This window comes from Coenobita brevimanus, chromosome 18 (genome assembly GCF_032717465.1).
Source record: "Coenobita brevimanus isolate Jiangsu-jjx chromosome 18, ASM3271746v2, whole genome shotgun sequence".
In the NCBI taxonomy this organism is placed as follows: Eukaryota; Metazoa; Arthropoda; class Malacostraca; order Decapoda; family Coenobitidae; genus Coenobita; species Coenobita brevimanus.
The window spans coordinates 9,690,001-9,717,174 of record NC_136971.1 but is presented as its reverse complement, the minus strand read 5'-3'; the positions used below and the strand labels follow the sequence as shown (position 1 = coordinate 9,717,174).

Below are 27,174 nucleotides of genomic sequence, written 5' to 3'. Positions count from 1 at the left end.
GATAATATCTCCCGCAGTTCCACTAGTGTATCTACCGCAGTTCTACTATTATAGCTGCCACAGTTCTACCACAACTTTTACACATTTTCACCGCAGCTCAATTGCACGTTTCATGCCTGTCGATCCCTTCAGTACGATGACACCTTCTCCACATTAATCTTCCTATCATCATACGATATTTATTCAGCTTAGGAATGATCTCTCAGTGAAGGGGACAGACTCACTCTCTATTAACCACCTTAGTATAGTCATCCCTATATGATTTTCTTCTTGCCAACGCCTGACGAAGTTAATTAAGTTTCAAGAACTAACCTTACTGGGATGGCTTACCTGTTTTGCCCTAGCTAATGATACAAGGTTATATTTACAAGTAGGGAACGTAGAAAGAGGGTCTCTCTCTCTCTCTCTCTCTCTCTCTCTCTCTCTCTCTCTCTCTCTCTCTCTCTCTCTCTCTCTCTCTCTCTCTCTCTCTCTCTCTCTCTCTCAAGGTCTTAGAACACACACACACACACAAGCCCAAATCGAGACACTTGCTAATCTAAGCATCTGATTCTGCACAAACCTGATTGTCAACTTATCATTCAGACACCTAGTTATCCACACACCTGATCCCACATACATGATTACTGACTGAACAACACCACAACAAACCACACCACCACTGCCTCATTATCACCACACCAAACCACACCACCATTGCCTCATTATCACACAACATCAAACCACACCACCACTGCCTCATTATCACACCACACCAAACCACACCACCATTGCCTCATTATCACCACACCAAACCACACCACCATTGCCTTATTATCACACAACATCAAACCACACCACCAATGCTTGATTATCTGACCACAACACACCAAACCACACCACACTATTTCAATACCACACCACAACACACCACAGCACACCACATCACGTCTCACTATCTTATTATCGTTCTATACCATACCACACTACCACCACCACATTATACCACCTTTCACCTTACCACACCACACCAAACCATACCACCTCAGTACCGTAGCACATCACACTAACTTATTACTTACCCATACCACATTAAATCGTCATTCCCATTATTATTATTATTATTATTATTATTATTACAATTCTTAAGTTCATTAATTATCTTTTGCAGGTGGGAGAGGAGAATGGATCAACGGCTAAGCTTGCTGTGGTGGCCGCTAGTCGTGGTAGTGGCGTTGCTGTCGACGCCCGCGGTAGGTGTAAGAGGAACAAGAAGAAGAATAAATTCCAGATATTGGGAGACAGAAATTTAAGACAGACATTATGATGATGATGATGATGACGACAACAGTAATCATAATAATAACTAGAAGACTAACTGTCACAGATAGTTACTGATCTCCACCTACGAGAATATTGCTGAAGGTCACAACCTGTTAATAACTCAAAAACCATCAGTTAAACTGCCACCAAAAAAGTATAGACCTGATTCAGGATCAGACAAAATTGCCAGGGACAAGAAATGCCTTCCTGTATAGAAAAACAACTGAAAAGTGGGGTGCCTGAAATATCGTAATGTCAGGCATGAATGACCTGCAGTTTTTTTTCCATATAAATGTTTGGAAGATAATTTTAACACGAGATTTCCTTCCTAGTTCATATATCTATAATAGTTCTGGAGTAAACTGAGGTTGAAAAAACATGAATTTTTTACATTTTTGGACCTGTGATCTTGAAAAGTAGGTCAAGGTCACTCAGAATTGGCTAGTGTACTGATGTCATGGTGCAGTACATCCTTACTGATGTAAATCGGAGAAGAAAAGTGGTGGAATAATAATAATTAATGACGGATACATAGATCCACCTATGGTGATAGGTGAACAACAACAACAACAACAGCAAAGACAATAATAAAAATAATAATAATAATAATAATAATAATAATTCAGTTGGGGTGAGACTTGCCTTGTGGGCTGTGAAAAAAAATCGCTCGGTCGATTAAGAACTTTACAACTTTAAGAGGTTGATTTTCGTTTTAAAAGTCTCAGAAACTAAGTTGGAATGGAGGACTTCATTTCTGGAAAAGCCAGGTTACACAATATTTATGGACTAGAAGAAGGAGGAGAAGGAGGAGGAGAATGAGGGGGAGGGGGATGAGGTGAAGGAAAAGGGGGAGAAGGAGGAGGAGGAGGAGAAGAAGATGAAGAAGGAGGAGAAAGAGGAGGAGGGGGAGGAGGGGGTAGTGAAGGGGTTAATAAAGGCTGTATCTAGCCCTTTCAGTTCGAAAAGTTTCCACATAGCTTAATAAAATTGCCTGAGGAGACCACAACTAAAAACTTGAAAGCACAATGGATCGTGCAGCGTGGAGAGCCGCCATTAGGTGACCAAGGCCGACACATGCAAGCATGTTGGAGCCTTTAAAAACGAAACGTCGAAACTCAGAGCGCGCATACCTCCTCCAATGCCGGCTACGGATCCGGAGCCGCCCCCCAGATTAATCAATTCTTTCCTGGGCCATGGCCCACCCTTCCACAAAATTTCATTGAAGTTCATTAAGAACTTGCAGTATGCGGGATACATAGGATCTAGATCCGGATCCGGATCAGTCCCAAACTTTAATCAATTTTTTCTTGGCCCATGACCTTCCCTTCCACAAAATTTCATTGAAATTCATGGAGAACTTTTGGAGATATCGTGTGGACAACTGAACAAACAGACAACACATGTGAATACATAACCTCCTCCAACTTTGCTGGAGGAGGTAAAAAAAAAAAAAAATCATCGGACTGAAGGGGTACGACGCCCCAGGGCAATCTAACATTTTCACGACAATGACGTGTAAATTCCTGCTAATTTCTCGCTACTTTCCTCAACACAGGGAAGATGTCTCTCACTGGACGGGTTAATGACGGCTTTGTCTAATCTCTCCAGTTTGAAAAGTCTCACCTAAGCTAAGTAAAATCGTCCATAGGCAACAGAAATTAACAACAAAAAGTAGCATTGTTGTGAAGTGTTTATATTCGGTTCAGTTTCTTCTTTCCGCCCTTATTCTGTCTTGTTTCTTCCGGAACCTACCACAGAATCAATAACTTAACCCTCTCATGGTCCGAAGAACTCTATTAATCTATTCCCGCACTTGTTAGACTACTCTGAGCAGCTGAGAGTTAGTCATAGGAGCCTGACAGCTGAGTCACAATTAAGCCTCAAATGGTAGGAGCAACTCTAGTATTATTTCGCAGCTAAAGCCTAATGATTCTTTTCAGCTGAGAGAGAGAAAGAGTCAGACGAGGCTGAGGGAGTAATTAAAAGCTCATCTGAGAGTCATACGAGACTGAGACAGTAATTACGAGCGCATTTGGATCATACGAAGCTGAGAGAGTAATTGAGAGTGCATTTGAGTCACTGAGTCATTCGTGGCAGGAGACTCCCCACGTAAGCTCTTCTCAGCAAAGTGGAGTCAAAAGTTTTTCGTCTCATTAACTCTCCTGCTCTTCCTGGCTCCCTTCAACCTCCGTCTCTTCGCCGCACTGTTACATCTTAATCTCTTTTCTACCGCCTCTTCTATGATCACTGCTCCTCTGAACTGTCCGTTTGCATCCTTCCTATGGCGGGCACGTAGCACACGTCTAGTAACAAACTCTTATCCTTTTTCTGTCAAACTCTCTAAAGCAGGAGTTAACCGTTACTACTTGTCCTTCATGTATGAAACTGGTCAACTCTGGAACTGTCTTCCTCTATGTGCATTTCCTGCTGAGTATGTATGACCTCCAGTCTTACAAACGCAGTGTTTCCAGGCACCTCGAAATGAGCAGATCTTGAATTTGGCTCTCTGTTATCCTGTTCTTGTTTTTTTGTGGTGGGAACAATCTTACATACTTCTGATCTTTGGTTCCTCCTTCCTTGCATTTTAAAAATACGAAGCTAAGAGAGCAATTAAGAGCACATTTGAGTTATACGAGGCTAAGAGAGTAATTAAGAGCGCATCTGAGAGTCATACGAGGCTAAGAGAGTAATTAAGAGCGCATCTGAGTCGTATGAAATTGAGAGTAAGTAAAAGAGCATTCCCCAAGTTCGGTCTAAACTGTGTAAGAGAAGTTGATTTTGCTATGCCAGCGTTTGACGTAGCCCTGTGACCTCGACCTTCGACCTGTTCTTATAAAAATTAATAGGTGAGCAAATTGGCTGTCCTTCAAGCCTTCCACCATGTGATGCTGAAATTAGATAAAACCTCTTTCAATTGTCTCGTTCACACAGACAGACACGCACGCACTCGCACGCCAATCAGAACATGAACCCCGCACTCGTGAAGCGAAGGTGTAGAGTTTAAACTGGAAAATTCAGCTTCTACTTGAGGATGTGATGAAATATTTCTTACCCTCTCAGCTTCGTCGAGTTTTTAACCACGGTATATTTCCACATCTGCCAGAGTTCATATTCGCTCCCGGCATTGTGTGTGTGTGTGTGTGTGTGTGTGTGTGTGTGTGTGTGTGTGTGTGTGTGTGTGTGTGTGTGTGTGAAGTTTGGAAGGGGGAGGAAGAGTTTTATTTTATTTCACTCCATGTTTTTTTACCTTGTTGCTCGGTGCTAAAGGCAAAATGTCCCTTACACCCCTTAATTGCTTTTACGTATCTTTTTTTCTCTTTATTTATCTCAGTCTATTCGTCGTTTGTCTGTCTTTGTCTATCTATCTATCCATCTATCTCACTTCTTTCCCTATATCAACTCTAGCTTTCCACCTCCCAGTCGATCTATTCTATTTCTTTTCACGCTCTTTCCTTTTGTATGCAATAGCCATTCTCTTCTTCCCAGTTTTGTCATTATTCCTACTTCCTGTCCTTTTTTTTTTTGTTCTTCGTTTTCACTCCAGAAGTTCTAGAAATGCGTAAATAAGTGTGTGTGTGTGTGTGTGTGTGTAATTCACCGGGTCGGTCAGGATCACTTGATGGTCGTGATCGTCAGCTTTTACCCTCCCGGAAGGGAGCTGAGAGCTCATATAGTCCGATCTAAGGGCAAGGCTGTGACCTTCACACACGCACACACCCGTCCCCTTGCTCCAGGGGGACAGTAACCACCCACTTCGTCAGTGAAACTTTTCGCAACCTGAGCGAGGCGCGAACTCCCGTCCACCAGTTGGCAAGCGGGAACGTTACCACTGCACCAGCGAGCGGTGTGTGTGTGTGTGTGTGTGTGTGTGTGTGTGTGTGTGTGTGTGTGTGTGTGTGTGTAAAAATACGACTATCTTGGGTAATTTGTTTGTTTGTTTGTTTGTTTGAGAGAGAGAGAGAGAGAGAGAGAGAGAGAGAGAGAGAGAGAGAGAGAGAGAGAGAGAGAGAGAGAGAGAGAGAGAGAGAGAGAGAGAGAAAACGAGATACGAAGCGCAATTCACAGAAAACCTACAGCCACGTTTTAGCTCCAACTCTAATTACTCGTCCAACATTTTCCTCATTCAAGAAATAATTAACCCAAAACACGTCTTAATCACCGAGTCAAGGAGTTTTCTTGAAAGTTTTTACCGATAATTACAGCACTTCCATTATGGGTTCGGACGGTATCCACAAACTCTCTTAAGGCTGAGTTTTGTTTAGTATTTCGCGTTTCGGTTTTTCCCCTCACTCATACACTCACCATATACGTTGGAGCGAAGACAGAGTGACTACCGGAGTGAAAAACAAAGTAATTCCTGTGATAATGGACGGCCACCAAGACTTATCTGCCGTAAAGTAAAGCTTGTTTGTTCCTTTATAAATATGGCGCCCAGGTAGGAGAAAAGAAAATGTGAATGGTCGTGATTAAGGGTAACTACAGGATACTGTTCGAAGCCGTTTTTAATTACTAGACTTTCTTTAGAACTGGGTATGTAAGGAGAGAAGCAATTTGCGTTTTTTCCTTCATTTTTACTCTGTACGACCCTAACCAAACCCACCCCTCTCATGACCGTTTTTTCATTTTATTCTTGTTATCCTCAGGAGGGAGTGGGAGGATGCCTTTACATGGAGGCCCCGATATAACCAGGCGGCTCCACTGCCTCTTTATGCAAACGTCTCTCAGCTCCCTCTTTATTCCCCGATAGAAGTACTTTTTTTTTTGTCTCCTACTCGGCACTGGTTTCACAGCCCTTTCCCTGAGGCCTAGGAGACTTCCTATGTGCTATACTTTCACATGCCACTACTTCGGAGCCAACACCCACCTTCTTTATTGAATACATGCTACGGTTGTCTTACACAGGACTGGTGGACCGCAGGGAGACAATTTCAGCCTGCAATCCACCAGGTTCGCATTTCAGATGAATCTGGAACTACTACTACTACTACTACTATAACTACAGTACTACACCACACATCCACCCACTCACCACACATCCACCCACTTACCACACATCCACCCACTCTCCACACATCCACCCACTTACCACACATCCACCCACTTACCACACATCCACTCCTTCATCATCCAAACCTCCAAAATGCTCGGCGTCCTCCTCATAGGTCAAGCATTTTAAGTGGAGATGGAGATTTCGCAGTTCCCCATCCTAAGCGATTTATCTCGGACATTGCACCTCAGCATTCTCTTCATGTCGATATTCAAAGACACAAATAACACACAGAAGAATGGGAAGGGGTAATATGCAAAACAAATCACTTAGGAAGAGGTGATACGGTGGCGATGAGTGGGTGGATATGTACTGCCTTTTTTATTCATCACTGGGTTGTATGGTTTTATAGAATTTTTTATTTTAATATTTTCTTTAACTGTTCTTCCTGGATCCTTTCCATTGTTTAGATTTTAGAGAAGAAAACTATGATGATGATGATGGTGACTGTAATGATGATGATGATGATGATTGATGAAAACGATGATGTTACGATGATGATGATTATAATGATGGTAATGATGTTATGTTAGTGATGATGGTGATGATGATAATGACCATAATGATGACGGTGATAATGATGACTGATGAAAACGATGATGATGTTATGATGATGATGATGATGATATGATAATAATTACTCTCCCAGTGCCACTATATTCCATCAATAGCTCCCTAGGTACATAAACACCGACATAATTTTTACTCCGTGCGAGGGTAAAGTTACGATAATATAGTTAATCCTTACTTAACAAATTAATTAGCTCGTTACCCTCGACTTAACATCATCATCAGCATCAGCATCCCAGCCTGTTATCTTCCCTCTCTCTCTCTCTCTCTTACTTTGCCTATCCGTCTCCTTTCCCCACTTAACCTCCCCTCTCTCTTTGTTACACTGCCTATCCGTCTCTCTTCCCCATTTAAATCTCTCTCTCTCTCTCTCTCTCTCTCTCTCTCTCTCTCTCTCTCTCTCTCTCTCCACACACACACCCTAAACTACCCTCCCCCCCCTCACAGAGCTGCGGATGGCGTGGTGAGTTGCGTAGGGTGCGTATACGGACTGCCATCACGCTACGCTACGTCACTACGGAGTTCACACTGCAACTACGCAACCCGGACCCAGACAGCAGCCACGTACACATTGCACTCCTGTTGCCTGCACAAGCCTTCGTATCGGCGTTGACTATGTGGGTGGATGGATGGATGGATGAAAGAATGGATGGATGGGTTGAATGATTCTGTGGGTGGATGGATGGATGGATGAATGGATGGATGGGATGAATGACTGTGGGTAGGTGGATATGTGACTGGACTGGTGAGTAGGTAGGTAAATAGTTGGGTGGATGGATAGACGGATGGGTTGAATTACTGTGGGTGGATTGACTGTTAGATAGGTAGATGGATGAATGGCTGGGTAGGGGATAGATGAATGGATGGATGGATGGATCACGGGTGGACAGTGTGGGTGGACTGATGTATGGATGGACGGTTGGATTACGGGTGGACTGACTCTGTGGATGGGTGGATATGTGGATGGGTAGATGGTAGGCAAGGTGAGTAGGGAGGTGGATGTTAGACTAGTGGGTGGATGAGTGGGTATGTGGTTAGAGGAATAATTAGGTGGGAAGATGGGTGGATAGGGAGATGAATAGTTAATTAGGTAGGTGGGTGGTAAGCTAGGTACGTAGGTAGATGAGTGGAGGATACATGGGTGTGTCGCTAGGTGGATAGGTGGGTGAATGATGGGTAAGTGGTTCGGGGAATGGTTAGATGGGTAGGTGGGTAAGTAGAGGGACAGATAGTTAGGAAGATGGATGGATGGTTAGCTATAGGTAAGTGGGTGGATGGTTGGGTATTGGGTGTATCAGGAGGTGGGTAGATGGTATGCAGCTGGTTGGGTGAATGAATGGGTTGGCAGAAGAGCAACTGGGACGGTGGGAGTATCTATGGACTTTACATTTTTTATAATGCTCCCAAAGGTGACAATGAACATGAGAGTATCTGTGATGCTGGGAAGTAAAAGGCATGGGTCCTGTTCTAAACGTTTTCGTAGAAACTTTTAGTAAGCGAATTATTCTACGCATTAAGCTTTTATATCGTTCTGTATGTAACTGATTCATGGCAAGTCGATGTCAACACGATATAAATGGCGCCCAAGAGAATGTTCTGTGCAATATACAAAATAAATCGCCAAGGAAGAGCTGCTACAAAGCCTCTTACCCCACCTAGAATACGGCCCTTAAACCTTTCAGTATGATGGCGTATTTTGTATCAAAGTTTTGCTATCTCCAGACGATTTCCTTCAATTTGGGATAGACTTTTGCAACTGGAGGTGTTAGATACCGCCTTCATTAATTCTTTCATTCCAAGAGGTCCTCCCCAAACCTGAAGAAAATTATCTGAAGGCCACAAGAATAAATAACTAAAATACGTCACCAGATTGAAGGAGTTAAGTTCCTTTCTACATTAAATTAGTTCTTTCCCCGTTCCCCACAGCGAGGCGGGAGGGCGGAACACGACGACTGTAGTGAGGGGCAAGAGACGACACACCACCACCACCACCACCACACCACGGGACGGTGCAGGGAACAAGGGAGCTCGGTAAGACGGGGGGCAAGGGGGACACAAAATGAAGGAGAAAACCAGAGAAGAGAAGGGAGGCAATAGTGAGACATGGGGCAGGAGGACACAGAAAGGGGGGAGAAGAGGGGCAAGGAGGTAGGAAAAGAGGGGGGAGACACAGAGGCAGGGGGACAATGGTAAGGCAGGAAGCACAGAAGGGGGGGATGCACAGAGAAAGGGGGAGAGGGAAGAGGTCACAGAGAGGGCAGGAGAGCATCGAGGGTTGTAGAAGGGAGGCACAGAGAGGGGAGGTTGTCATGGTGAAATAGCTAACAATTTTTCCTACACACACACACACACACACACACACACACACACACACACACACACACACACACACACACACACAACTTTAGCTTTGGTGTGTATCCCCACTGGCTGAATAGGTTTTGTAACATCGCTTCCATATTGTATTATGCTCAGTATTGTTTTGCATGATAAATATTTTCTTTCACTATTGACGCAGTTGGCTAAAATATATATATATAAAAAAACAGTTTGATGCCATATGCAATAATCAGCTAGTAAGGCAGACGTGCTAGCAAGCCTCCTAATCTGACTAGACGACGAACCTCGGCTACTAAGAACAAATATTAATGACTATACTAATAAGGGTCATATTGTTAGAACTCAGTAGACGAAGCTGTTAGCACGCCCCTGAGTTAAGACGATCAATGTATGGAACATCTGTAATTGTTCGATGTGATTAGCCTGCATCCCACATTACAGAGTGCAGTCAGCAATGAGGGAGAAGGTCAAACATGTCCTCACATCACACAATGTGCAAAATGGTATAAGTACGAATTAATTAGTGTACAAAATGAGAAGGAGTGCAAAATGAGGAGGAGTACAAAATGAAAAGGAGTACAAAATAAGGAACGCAAGATAAGGCAGATTAAAAAAATACAAAATGAGGTAGAGTACTTAAGGAGGAAGAGTACAAGAGGAGATAGTGTTTAAAATGAGGTAGAGTGCAAACGAGGCAGGGTACAAAATAAGGAAGAGTACAAAATAAAATAAGATTGCGTACAACAATAAATCAGTCATCAGTAATTAATAAGTCATCAGTTATTATTTAGTCATTCAGTTAATCAATCAGTCGTTTTACTAATTTACCTCTCTAGACATAAGTTCATTTATCTTCCTACAAATCAATTTATCCACCCATGTGCCTATCTGTTAGTGTATGTATGCATGACTATATCCATCCACGTATCAGTTCATCTATATGCCCACTTATCTCTCTATCCATTTATTTACCTACCCATCTTCTTACTCTCTACTTTCAGTTCGCACACATACGTTATTTTTATTTTTCCCTTCACCAATCTTCCCCTCATCTCCTCGGTATCTGGAAAAGTGTCAGCACTTCGCTATAAGCTGGCCACGCTGCAGGCGTAGCCTTTATGATGAGTCAGTTTCTGTGAATGGGTCTACATATGTATGCATGTGCGTATATGTAGGCAGGAATGTGTGTACATGTATGTATGTAAGTATACTGCATATATATATATAAATATATATATATATATATATATATATATATATATATATATATATATATATATATATATATATATATATATGTATATATGTACTGTATATATTTGTGAATGGATGGATGGATGGATGGATGGATGGATGGATTTATGTATATGTGTATGTATAAGTATGTATGTATGTATGTATGTAGGTAGGTAGGTAGGTAGGTATTTATATATGTATGTATGTATTTACGTATGTATGTACGTTAACAAAAAATCTCATCAACGCTTAGTTCAGTTCAGATCAAAACTAACAATTACATTGTGAGTGGATCTGGGAAGATGTGATCCGATTTTTGGAGTAGACTGGTTAAGGGTTCAAGGTCATGGGCCAAGGTCAAATGTCAAGAGTCGACCTTATCTCATGAACGCCTGATCCGATTTGGTCAAACTGGCCCAGGTATTGTGTTGAGGGGTGTGAGGAGGTGACTGGATATGGGTGCAAGTCAGTCAAGGGCAAAATCAAAGGTCAAGATCGAATCTCGCTGTGCCTTTGCCTATTCTCTCTAATTAACAACCTTGTGTGTTTCTCTTGAATAATTTCCAAGACTAGTAGAACATTATCTAATTATATACTAAGAACAAACACACCATACCTGCCTCTGCTGTAGTCCCCTCTACCTCCAAGCCAGGGCATTGTAAGGCTCTTTTGTTCAGCTTCGGTGCCAAACAATAGGGCCATATGTAAGTTCCATATTAATCCCCCCCCTCTCTCTCTCTCTCCCTTTATCTATCTATATATCTATCTGTCCATGTATCCCCCAGATCCACCCTACGCGAGACTCAGAGGTTCCGTGCCAGTGCCAGGGTAGGGCCAGGAGAGAGTGCCACCTTCTACCTCACCTACGAACAGCTCTTGGAGAGAATACACGGCGCCTATACATGTACACTCTACCTCCCGCCCTACACGGTTAGTACATTGGGAAGTACTTTTGGGGAACACACGGGGTTTGGTAGTGTTGATGTAAGTTTGGTATTATGAAGGGTTTGGTAGGGTTGGTATTAGTTTGGCATTATTAACTGGTATAATCACGAGACTTCTGGTTATAAGGCTGCCATCCAGGGCTGGTAATGGCTTCCGGGGTTACATGAAACCACTAAGTCTTGTCACTCTGTGTAGAGCCACCTGACGTAGAAAGAAGAATAATACAAAGTGACAGGAAGGAAGCAAGAAGTAGGAAAAGAGGAGAGCAGACACAGAGATAGAATGAGACAGGGGAAGGAAGAAGTAGGCAGCACTACACTGAGTGGATGATCGTGTCAGTTTCGACATGGTTTACATTACTAACATACAGGAGGATGCTGAATGCACTGTGCAGCATTAATAGCTTAGGAAGAGGAGTTACTAAATCGCCGAAGCCACTTAGAATATTATTCTACACTGAGTGGATGATGGTCGCTACCATCAAGGCAGGGTTATGGTATAATAAACGAAGATGAATCGCAGAGGAAGAGTTACTACAAAACTAATATTAAAAAAGCAAATCCCACTAAGGGGATTAAGAGTGATTTTTGTAACTCTTCACGCTGTTTTGTTTTAAGCTAAATAAAATAACTGGGCAGCAGCAAAAGTGAAAAACCGCCAGGGTGATTTCTCCCCCTCTCTCCCTCAGCAGGTGGAGGGAGGAGACGGGGTGGAGGTGAGCATGGAGGTGAGGGAGGAGGAGACGCTGAAGGAGCTGACGGTGGAGAGAACTGGACTGGCTAGGAGGTACTCCCAAGGTGGGTGAGCCTTTGTATGTATGTATGTATATATGTATGAATTAACGTATGTATGTATGTATATATGCATTTACGTATGTATGTATGTATTACGTATGGATGTATGTGCTCGATACCTATAACAATGGGAAAGACAGGGAGACATAAATATAAACAAACAGGCAATACGACAAATACAGAGAGTGACTGAGAGAATTACTATTGCCTAATAATTATGACAATGAGAGAGATAGAGACAAATAGACAGACACAGGTAGATAGATCGACAGAGAGAGGAAAACAGAAGTAAAAAAAGAAATGGAAAAATAAAACAGAGGCACAGAACGACAAAAAGTCATAAAGAAGAAGAGGCCAGAAGAATGCGAAGAGAGAGAGAGAGAGAGAGAGCAGGCAATAATATTTTTCTTTGAGAGATAAATGTGTGTGTGTGTGTGTGTGTGTGTGTGTGTGTGTGTGTGTGTGTGTGTGTGTGTGTGTGTGTGTGTGTGTGTGTGTGTGTGTGTGTGACGCCACCTATTTTCTAACTGAAATATTTTTTTACAGAACAAGAAAGAATAAATCCAAATGAAGTTCATCTCACATTCCGATACAACAACAACAACAACAACAATAAAAATAACGACAGCAACAACAGCAGCAGCAGTAGCAACAACAGCACTACCACCACCACGAGCAGCACGACCACCACCAACACCAACACCAGCAACAACAACAATAACAACAAAAATAGCGCTATATCTATTAGTTATGACGTTGATAGAAAAGCCGATGGAGGGGAGATACAGGTAAGTGTGGTGATTGTGGTAGTTGTGGTAGATGTGATGGCTGTGGCAGGTGTGGTGTTTACAGCGACTCATCTTCATAATCTAACTTAGCCTAAAATTGCTTTCACTCCATCCTGAATCCTGAGTTCTACCAAATGATTAACACTAGAATAAGATGCTAGTCACAAAGAAGTGTTATTGAACAGATATATGGCTGTCACACTGTATTTTTATATCACTAAGATACGTGAAAATAACTACAAAAGGACGGAAATCTTTGCCAAGTTAAAATGAAAGAAGTATAGTTGTTGTGGTAGGTGAGGATCAGTTGTGCAGGAGTGGGTTACTGAATGAGTTTTGGATTTCGAAATAATCTGAATCTACAACTACCCATACTGATCTACCACGACGAATTTTAATCAGTATTTCTCACCTATTTTTTCCTGTTATTACCTCCCGTCCCTGACCTATCCTAATCTATCCTACTATAGTATTCCTCCACTACCCCTAACTCAGTCTACCCCATCAAACCTTCCTCTCGCCTACCCTAACTTAATCCACCGCATCCTACCTTCCTCTCACCTACTCGAACTTAATCTACCCTACCTTAATATCCTCTCACTTAACCTACCCTAGTCCACCCTTCCTACCCTGACCTCGCCTGATCTATCATAAACGTCAGTCGTCCATAATCCATCCAAACTTCCCTAACCTCTCTAACTTTCTTTAATATTCTCTCATGACTTGATTTCCCTTTGTTATCTCACCTCACCTCCTTCTCTTACCGTGCCATACCCTAACCTACCCTTTTCTCCCTCAGTTTCTCTCCCTTATCCCAAACTTATCATTTATAACCCTAACACTCCCTCTCCCCTACTCCTTCCTGTCTCCTCCCTTCCATCGCTTAATTTAACCCAGCCCGATCTTGCCACCCACATAATGTCTCATACCCGGGGTCATCTGTGGCTGTTAGGACGAGGATCACTGATTTCAGAGTTGGGCGCAAGTTAGTTAATATTCCATTGTACTGGCTCAGGAACACACGACGGTGAAATGATGAATAAATCCGGGCCGTATTCTACGCTAGGTATCTCTTTTTTACTCTCATTTACATGTTTTTACTTCTTTATTTTTTATTTAATTCGGTTTGTGCTACCTTTAAGATTATTTTGCTCAGAGTGGGAGAGACTTTAGGAACTGGAGGGGGTAGACTGAATTGTCTTTATTTACCCTTTCACTACGAGGGTTTGGTGGCACGATTAAAATGAAAACTAGGTCCTCGTGCTGAAGGAGCTAACTCTCCTACCTCTGCCTTATCTTCCCCTATCCTCCCTTCTCTCCCCTCTCCCACCTATCCTTTCCCCTCCCTCCCTATCCTCCACTCCTGTCCTTCTCTCTTTCTATTCCTTCTCCCTATTCTCTCCTCCCAGTCTATCCTTCCGCCCCCCCAGCTATCTTTCCCTTCCCCACCAATCCTTTCCACTCGCACCTGAGCACATGAGAGAGCGAGTTTTGTTAATTAGCTGTAGTTTTGAATGAGTGTATATTATGTATGTGTATTTCTGTGTTTTTTCCACTTTCCTTCTTGCAATACAGCGCCATTGACCTTTGCTGCTCTCTTCAGGCAGTCGATCAATCAAATCAATCAAACGGTAAATCAGTCAATCACCCTAACACCACTCCTCACCCTTCACCCATGTCCTGATCAAAAGCTTCAGTCAATCAGTTAATCATTCAGTCAGTTGGTAGGTCAGTCATCCAGTCAGTGTAACTCCATCCCTCATTCTTCACACAGTTCTGGTTAAATTCTTCAACCAGCCAGCCAATCTGTCAGTCAGTCTATCAGTCAGTCGCATCCCCCAAACATATCCTGGGCAAGTACTCCAATCAATAAGTTAATCAATTAATCAATCAATCAATCAATCAATCTCATCCACCAAACAGATCATGGTAAAATTCCTCAAGCATTTAAACACTCATTCATTCAATCGCCCACACACACTCGCTCACTCAAGCACACACTCACCCACACACTCCCTCACTCACTCACACACTCACTCACTCAACCCTCACACAGGTCTTGGGCAAGTTCTTCGTGCACTACCTCTCCCCCGAAGGCCTGGAGAAGCTGCCCACCCACACCGTCTTTGCCCTGGACGTGTCTGGTTCCATGAGCGATGATGGAAAGTTGGATCAGTTGAAGGACGCGTTGGTGGATATACTCAATGCCCTGACGCCAGAGGACACGTTTGAGGTGGGTGGATGGATGGATGGATGGATGGGTGGGTGGATGGATGGGTAATGAGAGGGTGGATGAGTGGCGAAAGGAAAATTGAATGAGTAGAAAGGAGTGTTGGTCGATATTCTCAATGCTCTGACGCCTGAGGATACGTTTGAGATGGTTGAATGGATGGATGGATGGAGGGACTGATGGGTAAATGCTGGATGGCCGCGTGGATAGATGGGTGGTTGGATGAATGGACGAATGGATGACAGGATGAAAGTACAGCTGATAATGTGTCTGAAATAAAATAACAAGACAGATAGACAGGTAGATAGATTAATAGATAAATGGGTATATAGATAGGTAGATAGATAGAATGATAAACAAATAAATAAGCAGACAGATAAAGATAGATGTATAGAAAGATAGAAACAGTTAGACAGATAGATATAAGGATACGTGAATTAAGAAAAGGATGACTAAAAAAAATAAGAGTGATAGAAGATGCAAAGTTTCGAAGGAAAGTAAACCTGAGCTACAAAAGGGCTTAGTGGAAATAATCTAGGCGAGAGAGAGAGAGAGAGAGAGAGAGAGAGAGAGAGAGAGAGAGTAATCCCATTAACACAACTGCCAGGGTACAAAAATTCTCAGAGTTCCACAAGAAACGCTGACGTGAAAATATTAAAAAGGCATTTCCAGAATTGACAGGGTCCGAATATGAAGATGCTGGATTGTGAATAATGCAAAGGAGAGGAGAAAAAAAATGCTGGGAGGGAAGGGAGGAGGGAGAGAAGAGAAAGAATATGAGAGGAAGGGCAGGGGAGATGAGGATAGGAAAGAGGGGGAGGATAAGAAGACAGGAGGGATGGGTAGGCGAAGACAGGAGGGAAGGGGAAAGATAAAATATGAGGGGGGAAGAAGATAGGAGGCAGAAGATGGAGGAGGAGGGAGGGGTAGGAGACGACGATAAGAGGGAGGAAGAGAAGAGGATAGTTGGTAGGGATGGCCTTACCGGGGGTGGGAGGGGGGGGGTCGTCCCCCGCAATGTTAGTTTCTGAGTTGATCAAAAAATTACTGAGTTGGTCAAAATGAAGAGTAGAGACTTTTTTTTTTTTTTTTAAGGAGAGGTCTCCGAAGGGACAAAATATTTTTTTCCGTACTTTTTTTTATATATTGCATATATTTAAAAGAGAAAATACAAAATACCCTAGAGTCCCTCCTGTCAGGAGAGTAGTCTAAGCCAAAATCAAGTACCATGTTAACCAAGGTGCCTTGACCTGGGCCCCCGTCATCCATGGAACGGTGGCGAGGTGGGGGGGGGGGCCAGGGCAAATTTGTATGCACTCCTGCTACTAGTCTGGTTAAAAATAACTCCAGTTACCATTACTTGGTGAATTAGTTTAATCAGAGTACTAAATAATTTACATGGTGTCTGTTTTCTTGTCAGCAGTAATTCAGGCTAGGGTCCAAGTTCAAGTGGTTTTAAGTACAATTACAAGCAGGAATGGTCCGACCGAGGGGAAGGGGGAATAGGCACCCCCCAGTACTTAGCTCAGAGTTGGTCAAACGTTCACACAGTTGGTCGTATAAAGAGACAGGCTGCTTTTTCAACAAATGGAGTAGGGTATAATATTGTGAAGTCCAATGAATATTCACAGTTAAATGATCAGGGTGCATTTATAATGTGTGTATATATCTATCTATCTCTCTATCTATATGTGTGTGTGTGTATATATATATATATATATATATATATATATGTATATTATCATAAGGATATTATTTGTTCTTAAAATAGAAGTGCTACGTCTAATTTGTTGGTCAAATAAGGAGTGAGTTGGTCAAATATGCTGCGAATAGGTCACAACTAGGGTTACCCTCCCCCCCCCAGTCATAAACTCCTCGGGCCACCCCTGATAGTAGGGGAGGAAAAATGAGAAGACAATAAGGTGGAGGGGGAGGAACTGAAGATTGGAGGGAGGGTGGAAGAGAAGATGGGAGGGAAAGGGATGAGAAGAAAATGGGAGGAAGTGGGAATAGAAGACAGGAGAAAACGGATCTAACAATGAGACACTCAGAGAGCTCATACCTCCACGAACGCCTATACCAAGAATGCCAGATCACCATGAAATTATAATAAACTCTTCCTTGGCCTATGACTCATGTATCCACAAATTTCATTGGAATCCATCAATAATTTCTGGGGATATCTTGTGGACAAACAAATAGGAGAGAATACATAACCTTCTCCAACTTTCGTTGTCGGAGGAAACAGAGAGAGATGATTAATCCACTTTGATCTTCGGTATTACAGATGCACTCAGTTCATTATTCATCTCATTTAGGTCAGATAATTAGTTTCGTTTGTACCGCAAGACGTAAATGCACTTGCAGTTATGTCTGTTCATAAAATGATATTGTTATTGCAATTATAGCCACCACCCTAATTAGTATTCCCACTGCAACTACCACTAAATCGGTCTATATGTCTATTTTTCTCTGTATGTCTTCTTGCTGGTGTGTGTGTGTGTATATACCGGTATATATATATATATATATATATATATATATATATATATAGAGAGAGAGAGAGAGAGAGAGAGAGAGAGAGAGAGAGAGAGAGAGAGAGAGAGATAGGTAGATAAATAGATAGATAGACAGATATACTGTATGTGTGAGTGTGTGTGTGTGTGTGTGTCTATATAATATATATATATATATATATATATATATATATATATATATATATATATATATATATATATATATATATGTGTGTGTGTGTGTGTGTGTGTGTGTGTGTGTGTGTGTGTGTGTATAATTTACATATTTATTTATGCTGATATCCACAAGGAAAAGGAAAAGCGAAAATATCCCGATCGCCACCGCGTAATCAAAACTTTTTCCCTGAGGATATAAGTACTCGTACACGGAACTGATCGGAGTATTTTCTTTCTTTTTTCTTCTGGATATCAACATGTGTATGAATCACGGGTAACTATGTGATATACCTATATCTATATCTACCTATCCGTCTATCTATATTATATATTCTTGCTTAACGCTGTAAGGGAAGGGGAACCAACCAAAGAATCTCTAGGTATTTTTGTCCTTATACCGTAACGACCCACCACCACAACCACACACATCCCAACCTCATGCGTTATTCCACCGTCTCCTTCCACCTTGTTCTTGTTCCACCTCTTCTTCGTCTCCTACCGTATATACCACTCCCTTGTCATTTCACTTCGTTTTCGACCCATGTATTACTAATCTTCCTTGAGCCACTTCCCTGTCTTAAACCTACTCGCCAGTCTTTCACTCCACATTCGCTCCACTTAATTCTGGTTTTCGCTGTATGATTTATTCAGCAGAGAAGCATTTGTAATGAAAGGACCGAACTCCAACAGTAACATGATCTGTCTATCTATCTATCTGTCAATCTGCCTATCTATTTACGTCCTACCGCCCAACAAGGTCAACCTGCTTCGTTTGAACTTCCTATACTGAATTGCGATTAACTTGTTCAGTATGATGGTGACTACTTACTTATGTGTCATCTTTATGAAGCAATATGCTGCTGACATGTGCTTTACTCCTTTCATTCTAGTTTGGGCTATAGCTGCCATCTCTCTATCTTGCATGCTTAGTTGTAATAATAACACTAGGATATGTTTATAGTCACGACAAACTGTTCTTGAAAGGATGTAGAGCCTTTGTATTGTCTTCCTTTGCCACCGAGTTTCGTGAAATAGGCCGTATTTGGACGAAAATCTGAGTCGAGTTAGAGTGAGCGTACTATAGCTACTGTTTTTTAGCCTTAATTGTCCCAGGTTTTCGTCCTTTGCCAGCTACTTTCACATAGATCAGTGACAAAGTATAAAGCTCAACATACTCTCCATAGCCCTTCTTTTTGGCTAGTATCATTTTAGAGTATTAAGCTATTGTTGCAAATCGGCATCCAGGGTGGAAAGATCTCAAATTTAGGCCAAGTTAGAACAAAAGGGGTATAGCAACGTCCACTCTCAGGTGTTTAATTTTCGGAAGTCCTCTCGCGGAAACTATTATAAACTTGTCGTCAATAAGTGCAAGGGATAGAATTACCACCGCTACCCCTGTGTTGCCAAGGCACTCTTTGTGTGTCTGTCTGCCTGTCTGTATGTCTGACTCTCACATTTCATCTCATACTCATGTCCCCCTCCCTTTCTCCATAACTCCCACTCTCACTTCATCGCCTTTCCTCTCTCATACATCATATTCTTGCTACGCCTCCCGAGTAATTCCCCCCCCCCTCTCTCTCTCTCTCTCTCTCTCTATGCCTCCACCTCCTCACAGATCCTGGTGTTTTCTACCCGTGTGAGGTCCCTTGGCGTGTATAGGGGAGTTGCAGAGGATGTGCGGCAGGGAGTCGAAAAGATCAGGTAATATGCAAATCAACTTTACAGTGATTAAATTATGTCTCGCGTCTTTATCATCATCGCTACCTCACCCGCTAAGTACTTCAAAAAAAAAAAATCTTTATCCCTTCAGCCCGATCACTTGTTTTTCTTTCCTTCATTCTTGCTACCTCCAGACGACCTTATTCATCTCTCTCTCTCTCTCTCTCTCTCTCTCTCTCTCTCTCTCTCTCTCTCTCTCTCTCTCTCTCTCTCTCTCTCTCTCTCTCTCTCTCTCTCTCTTTCACACACACACACACACACACACAACTTTTCCACCTCACCTCCACTTTCAGTACGTGAGACCTTTCTGACCCTGAATAAAATCGTCTGAAGGTAACGAGTATAAAATTAAAAAAAACAGTCATTAGGGTGAAGTGGTAAAGCTTGTGTAAGGGATTGTTTGTGAGTCATGTCCCTAACACCTCTTCCTTAGTGGTTTATTTTTGGATGTAGTTGTTTAATATCCTTCTGCACGTTTTTTATGCAGAATTTGACGATACTGGAAGGATTTATGTGACACAAAACAGGACAGCAAGGTGTAATAAGCAAACTAAACTGCTCAGGAAAAGGTGTTAGGGAGATCCCTCAACCGACGAGAATACCAGCCTAATATATACTTCGCAAACAAGCTTTCCATTGATTAAGTGTGTGTGTGTGTGTGTGTGTGTGTGTGTGTGTGTGTGTGTGTTCAAGACGTTTGGTGTCATTCATAAACATTCTCTAGCTATACTTGTGAGTGAGATTATTTGCCTTATATGCTGTCAAATACACACACACACACACACACACACACACACACACACACACACACACACACACACACACACACACACACACACACACACACACACACACACACACACACACACACACACACACACACACACACACACGCGCGCGCGCGCGCGTGTCAAATACTTCACCTTCAATCTAGAGTGAATGTCGATGTAACTGATCTATTTGTAAACTTTCCTGAAATGAGGCTGTATTGAGACCCTGTATAAATATTTTCCCAGGAGACTTCAAGCACTAGGAGGCACCAATTTTAACGAGGCACTCCTGAAAGCGCTGAAGGGTGCCAACTCCCATAACACCACCACCACCACGGCAAGGCAGGTAAGAGAGAGAGAGAGAGAGAGAGAGAGAGAGAGAGAGAGAGAGAATATTAAAGTGGTCTATGCATAAATGATAGAGATGAAGTGACAAAATATCAGCCATCTTTTCTCTTCCATAACTACCACGGCAGTGCAGGAGATAGAGAGAGAGAGAGAGAGAGAGAGAGAGAGAGAGAGAGAGAGAGAGAGAGAGAGAGAGAGAGGGAGAGAGAGAGAGAGAGAGAGAATATTAAAGTGGTCTATGCATAAATGATAGAGATGAAGTGACAAAATATCAGCCATCTTTTCTCTTCCATAACTACCACGGCAGTGCAGGAGATAGAGATAGATAGATAGATAGATAGAGAGAGAGAGAGAGAGAGAGAGAGAGAATGTATTAAACTGCTATACTGTGTGCGTAAATGTTTAGTATAGGGTAACAGATTTATATATTTCTCTTCTCTTCTCCAATACATGATTTATTTTGCCTCTTCACCTTAACAGCCTTTGTATGCTATTTATAAACTTTTTTTTTCTTTGGACATATTTCTGTAGTAACATAATTTTAATAAAATGTTAATTTAGCACAAGAACAAATTTAGAATATTAATCCTTTCCTTCGTCTTCTTTTTCTTCTTCATCTTCGTTATCACCATCACCATCACCGTCACCCTCATTATCATCATCATCATCATCATCATCATCTATTTTCTTCTTCACCTTTCTTCTTCTTCTTCCTCCTCCTCCTCCTCCTCCTCTTCTTCTTCTTCTTCCCGCAGGTGGTGTTTCTGACAGACGGGAAACCCAACTTAGGGGAAACTCGCCCAGAAGAGCTCCGTCGCAATGTGAGGCAAGCCAACCCGCTACATCTGCCTGTTTTCTCTCTCGCTCTGGGCAACGACGCGGACATCAGGTGAGAGAGAGAGAGAGAGAGAAAGAGAAAGAGAGAGAGTTACATAACCCCCCTCACAGATACACATACACAGTTACATAATTTCCCTCACACACACACGCACACACACACACACGCACACACACACACACACACACACACACACACACACACACACACACACACACACACACACACACACACACACACACCTTACTGTCCTTATTAATGGGTGAGCAGAGTCATGGGTAGACAACAAAGGCTTAGATTCTTGCTGGGGCGAAAATCGAAGTGGGATGCAGTCGGAAACAAGATTTTTTTTTCCTTTGACTCGAGGTAGTTCTCAGTAGGGCAAGTGATTCCTTGGGCCAGTCTGGGATCGAACTCGCGCCCTTTCGGACAACAGATCACTCTCCTAACCACCTAACAACCAACTGTCTTTTACTGCCTTGTGTGAAGTTAATAAAGATATAATACTAAAACCAGACTACCACTGTGAGATGGTAAGGTCTGAGTTGTCAACGCACCTGTGGTAACCTTGTGTAACTTCCTGCTCACACCTCCTTCCCCACCACCCTATACCATCTCCCACGCCGTCCTTATCCTCACTCACCTACGGAATGAAGCGGCCCAGCTAATGAACTTCAAGCAGCTTAGCACTTACACATCAAACGCTGCGAGAGGAGGAGAAGACATAGGCTACCTGTGAGGTTGTATGGAGTAAACACTTGGCTGATAGTGCTCTAACTTTTATGGTTTCCTGCTCTTTGAATTTGTGGGCTATACCAGTTTTATTTTACTTAGTAGGAAATACAGTTGTGATTGTAATGATGATGGTGGTGGTGCTGGTGGTGTGGTTGTGATAATGATGATGGCTTTAAGGAAGACAAAAAATTAGCTGGGCAAACTTCTGGTTAGTTTTAGGGGTGTCCAGGGAACCCTCATCCTTAGTGATTACATGAAATTTTGGCACATCATTCGGTCTAAAGCATTCTCTCTGATCTTCTGGACACAACATTCTGTCCAGTATTCTTCTAGGCACAACATTCACTCCTCTATTCTTAGCCCAGCTTTCTGTCCAATATTATTAGAAGGACATTCTGTCCGAAATTCATAGTCAAACATTCTGTCGAATATTTTTAGTTGAACATTGTGTCCGATATTCTTAATCGAACATTCTGTCCAATATTCTTAGTCGAACATTCTGTCCAATATTCTTAGTCGAACATTCTGTCCAATATTCGTAGTCGAACATTCTTCCCAAAATTCTTGGTGCAATATTCTATTTAATAATCTTGGTCCCACATTCTGTCCAATATTCGTCATAGCCCAACATTATGTTCGAAATTTTTGGCCCAGCATTCTATCCAATATTTTTCCAGACACAGTTTGGGCTACATACACGTATTGTTAATCTGAAGACTCCTATAAAATAAACCACTTCAGTACGATGATGTCCATTATGTTTAAGTTTGCTACCGCTTGACAGTTTTATTCAGTCAGTTTAGTAGCGAAGCTTTTTTTTTTTTTTTTTTTTTTTTAACGGACAATTTTTTTCATCTTAAGAAACATTTCTCTTACTGACGGGATTAGAGACAACGCCATTAAGTCTTTGGGTACAATGACGTCTTCACTGGGATTATTCTTGATTCCTCCAGGCGATTTTACTCAATAAAATTGTCGCTTGGTGGAAGTTTTACGAAAGGCCTCCTCAGTGTGAAGGGATCATAAACAGTCTTCACTGGCTTCTCAAATCCTGTGACTTGTTTTGTTGATCTGTTCTTGCATTCCCCAGACGATTTTATTAGGCACATTGGCGACTTCCTGTAGAGAGGGAATCAAAATTCCTCAAGTTCAGGAAGGCTCTCCTAAGCTGGATGAAATCGTCTGAATGTAGCAAAAACTAAAATGAAAATAAAGATTGTTACATTCCCAAGGGACTTTAAAATTGTTTCCACACAGTTACAGTACACCTCTCCTTACAAAAGACGGTGAGCTCCATGGATCCGTGTTGTATCGTTTAATTAAATATGTTTACTTGCACGGTTTGATCTCTGACGCTATAAAACAATCTGACCTATAAAAAGAAAAAAATTATCTGGGGGAAATTGCCCAAAGAACAAATGTACCATGTTCAAAGTGATTTGCTGAAGGAATGAAGGAATGTTACCAAGGTGAAAAAGGCTGGGAGGAAAGAAGATGAAAGAAGCCGAATAAATAAAGTATGGTCTGCACACTATTATATATCAACAAGGTGAAATGGTTAACCCCTCTAGTGTGATGTCATCTTAATTATTCCATTCTTCCCACCGCCAGAAGATTACATTCAGCTTGAGGATGACGTCTCGTGGCAATAGGACTAACGCAGTTGGTACCATGATGTCTCCTATATTTTATCTTGACTGCTAACCCATAATTTTTAGCTTAAGAAGGATGTAGCAGGTAAACAAAACATTATTTTACTCATCTTAGGAGAGGCTTTACGAATTTAAAAGATCAATCATAACCATTGCTAACTCATTCGGTGCAATACATGTAAGTTTAATCATACCGTCTGGTATTAGCAAACATATTATACAAGAAAAAACACTAAGAGAGTGCAAAACACACTTGATCTAAGGGCTAAATATTTGGCTTGGCCTGTGACCATGACGTCACCATTTGTTCTCAAAATGAAATCCGTTCATCCTCGCTTTACCTCGAACCCTTCCATAAAGTCTGGTGGAAAAAGTTTAATCAAGTTTATCTTTGACTGACCCTCAACACTTCCACCCAGTTTTGTTTATACTGGATGAGAACTTTAAGCTACTTCTTTTAACCATCACTCACACGGGACGCACTTTGACATTGTCTTGTGGCCCTGGTCTTTGACTAAATGATCACAAAATTATCACATAGTTCTTGCATTATCCTGAACAATTTCACCAAGTTTGGTTTAAATCAAACAAAAACTGCTTACGGTGATTTTGCTAGGTCAGTGTTTGACCTGGCCCTGTGATCTGGACCTCTGACTTGTACTTAAAAATGGGAGGTGGATTATTCATTGGTCATACCTCAAACCTCCCACCAAGTTTGGTTGAAATCGGATGAAAACTTTTTGTTCGCACACACACACACACACACACACCACTTAAACCTTATTACCCAGCCTTGCGCGGATATATTAATAACACGTAACGGGAGGGAGGGGTAAAAAAAAAAAAAAAAAAAAAAAAGGAATTCTTTAACTGATGATGCTTGTGACCCGACGCTAATCATTAGACCGTGTTTGACCACTTAAAAAAAAAAAAGTCTGATCGCCATCCCTAATAATACGGTGCAAAAAAATCAGTCATATGTCGCTCATGAGTTGCTTCATTGTGCCTTAATTTTTCAATGTAGGAAATTACAGCAATACACCGAAGCTATAAACAGATCAAACAGAGGAAATTACACCCTTATGTTGAAGTTGCGAATTGTCCAAATGGAGGAAATTGCACTCGCCTCCAGGAAGATGTAAATTGTTCATATGGAGAAAAATACACTCACACATTAAAGCTGTAAACTGTTCAAATGAAGGAAATTACACACGTTTTCTGAAGTTGCAAGTGGATAAAATGGAGGAAATTACACCCACATACTAAGGCTGCATTTATTGGACACATATTAATGTTTTTGGCCCTACCTGGACTCTGCTCAGGTAACATACTTGATGAACAGGTCTGACTGAAAAGACTTTATTTCCACAGTTTTAGTATATAGGTATAATTTCTTTCATAAATAATGGGCAGAATTACGATGCACCACTACAGTACAATGGCCTCCACTTCCAAGTATTGTAGGACTGGTGTGTTTAGAGTCTTACGTGGCACCAGTATATTTGTTTATGTTTCATGTCTACTGTGGTCTGATCATTATGACAGGTTTTTACTAATACATCAGACGTGAGACATAAAGAAAAACATTGGTGTCACAGGGGACGTTTGACGCATTATTCCCGGTAGTACCTGTAAGTGACGGCCATTGTACCCACAGGTGACTTAGTGTGACGGGCCAAGTTGATCCATGTACCCTAGAAAAGCACTCATTTCGCTGGGTGGTAACAATACAAACAACATAAGGACGCCTGGTGATCTAATGAGCTAAAGCATTCTAACTGGATGTGGTCCTTTAGGGGCTAAGTTCAAGGACTGGTAATGATCAGCTGCTCACGTAATGCAACTCAGGGAAATGTAACTGGGAACTCTGCCCTAAAAAGCCTATCCTTGGGTACCTTCATTCCTGATTGTGCAACGGGACAGAATGATTGGTGGATGCATTAAAAAAATAAATAAATAAAGACATTATTTACCTTGTCGAAGCTGAAGACCAAAGAAATGGCTGTAGGATCTGAAACAGAGAGTGAGATTATTAGTATGGTTTGGAAAAATGTGTGTGTGTGTGTGTGTAATTCACCGGGTCGGTCAGGATCACCTGATGGTCGTGATCGTCAGCTTTTACCCCCCGGAAGGGAGCTGAGAGCTCATATAGTCCGATCTCAGGGCAAGGCTGTGACCTTCACACACGCACACACCCGTCCCCTTGCTCAAGGGAGACAGTAACCACCCACTTCGTCAGTGAAACTTTTCGCAACCTGAGCGAGGCGCGAACTCCCGTCTACCAGATGGCAAGCGAGAACGTTACCACTGCACCAGCGAGCGGGTGTGTGTGTGTGTGTGTGTGTGTGTGTGTGTGTGTGTGTGTGTGTGTGTGTGTGTGTGTGTGTGTGTGTGTGTGTGTGTGTGTGTGCGCGCGAAAGTAGTTACGTGTGTGTGGGTAAGTACGGAGGTTTCTTGTGAGTCTGGAATGTACATACTGTAGGTGCATCTGTGTAGGTATATGTTTGTGCTGGTACTGTATATGTTTGTAAATATATGTATTTAAACACTGTGTCAACACATAAGTGTTGATATACCATGTACAGTACCATATATGTAGGTTAACACACTATAGTTTGTTTACTTTAACTTGGTTGAATTTTTTTAGTTTCACAGACTATCTTCAGTAGCTCTGAGACTGATTAAGACACTGTTTGGGATTTTACATTATTTTTACCATAGCACTTCCTTGCGACCAGCGCAATACTGCAGTGTTAATCTCCGGTTCCAGTTAAATGGCAGAATAAGCCTAGACCACGACTTTGCATTCTCTCCATAGCACTTGTGTCTCGCACCATACTCCGTGATAACCTCCTGTCACAGCTCAGCTTTAGAGATGGAGAGATGGCAATTTTCGGCCAGGTTAAAGCGTCAGACTAAACTCCTCAAAACTCCACCCGTTCCTAACCTTCTCTTCCTCCTCCTCCCCCAGGTTACTTCGTCAGGTCAGTTCAGACAACGGTGGTTACCTAAGACAGCTGGACGAGAGAAAGGGTGCTGGCGAGGAGCTGCGTCGCTTCTACAGGGAGATCTCTGAACCACTACTGACGGACGTGGACGTGGCTTACCAGGATGAGGAGGTCGTCCAGAATTCTGTAATACGTCAGGGCCCACCCATATTTTACTCG

General features: G+C 42.1%; 1 protein-coding gene across 1 annotated transcript in view; it reads left to right on the top strand.

The window, feature by feature from the left end:
• Nucleotides 1–27,174, top strand: part of LOC145391362 (uncharacterized) — a 91,800-nt gene that overhangs the window by 40,067 nt on the left and 24,559 nt on the right. The window contains exons 2-12 of the mRNA XM_080265960.1: nt 1,151–1,232; nt 3,123–3,142; nt 7,367–7,536; nt 8,846–8,950; nt 11,281–11,425; nt 12,870–13,022; nt 15,079–15,255; nt 19,561–19,646; nt 20,681–20,780; nt 21,538–21,671; nt 26,979–27,174. The exon at nt 26,979–27,174 is cut by the window's right edge and continues 9 nt beyond it. Coding sequence (XP_080122086.1) covers nt 1,151–1,232; nt 3,123–3,142; nt 7,367–7,536; nt 8,846–8,950; nt 11,281–11,425; nt 12,870–13,022; nt 15,079–15,255; nt 19,561–19,646; nt 20,681–20,780; nt 21,538–21,671; nt 26,979–27,174 — 1,368 coding nt within the window. The remainder of the gene's footprint in view (nt 1–1,150; nt 1,233–3,122; nt 3,143–7,366; nt 7,537–8,845; nt 8,951–11,280; nt 11,426–12,869; nt 13,023–15,078; nt 15,256–19,560; nt 19,647–20,680; nt 20,781–21,537; nt 21,672–26,978) is intronic.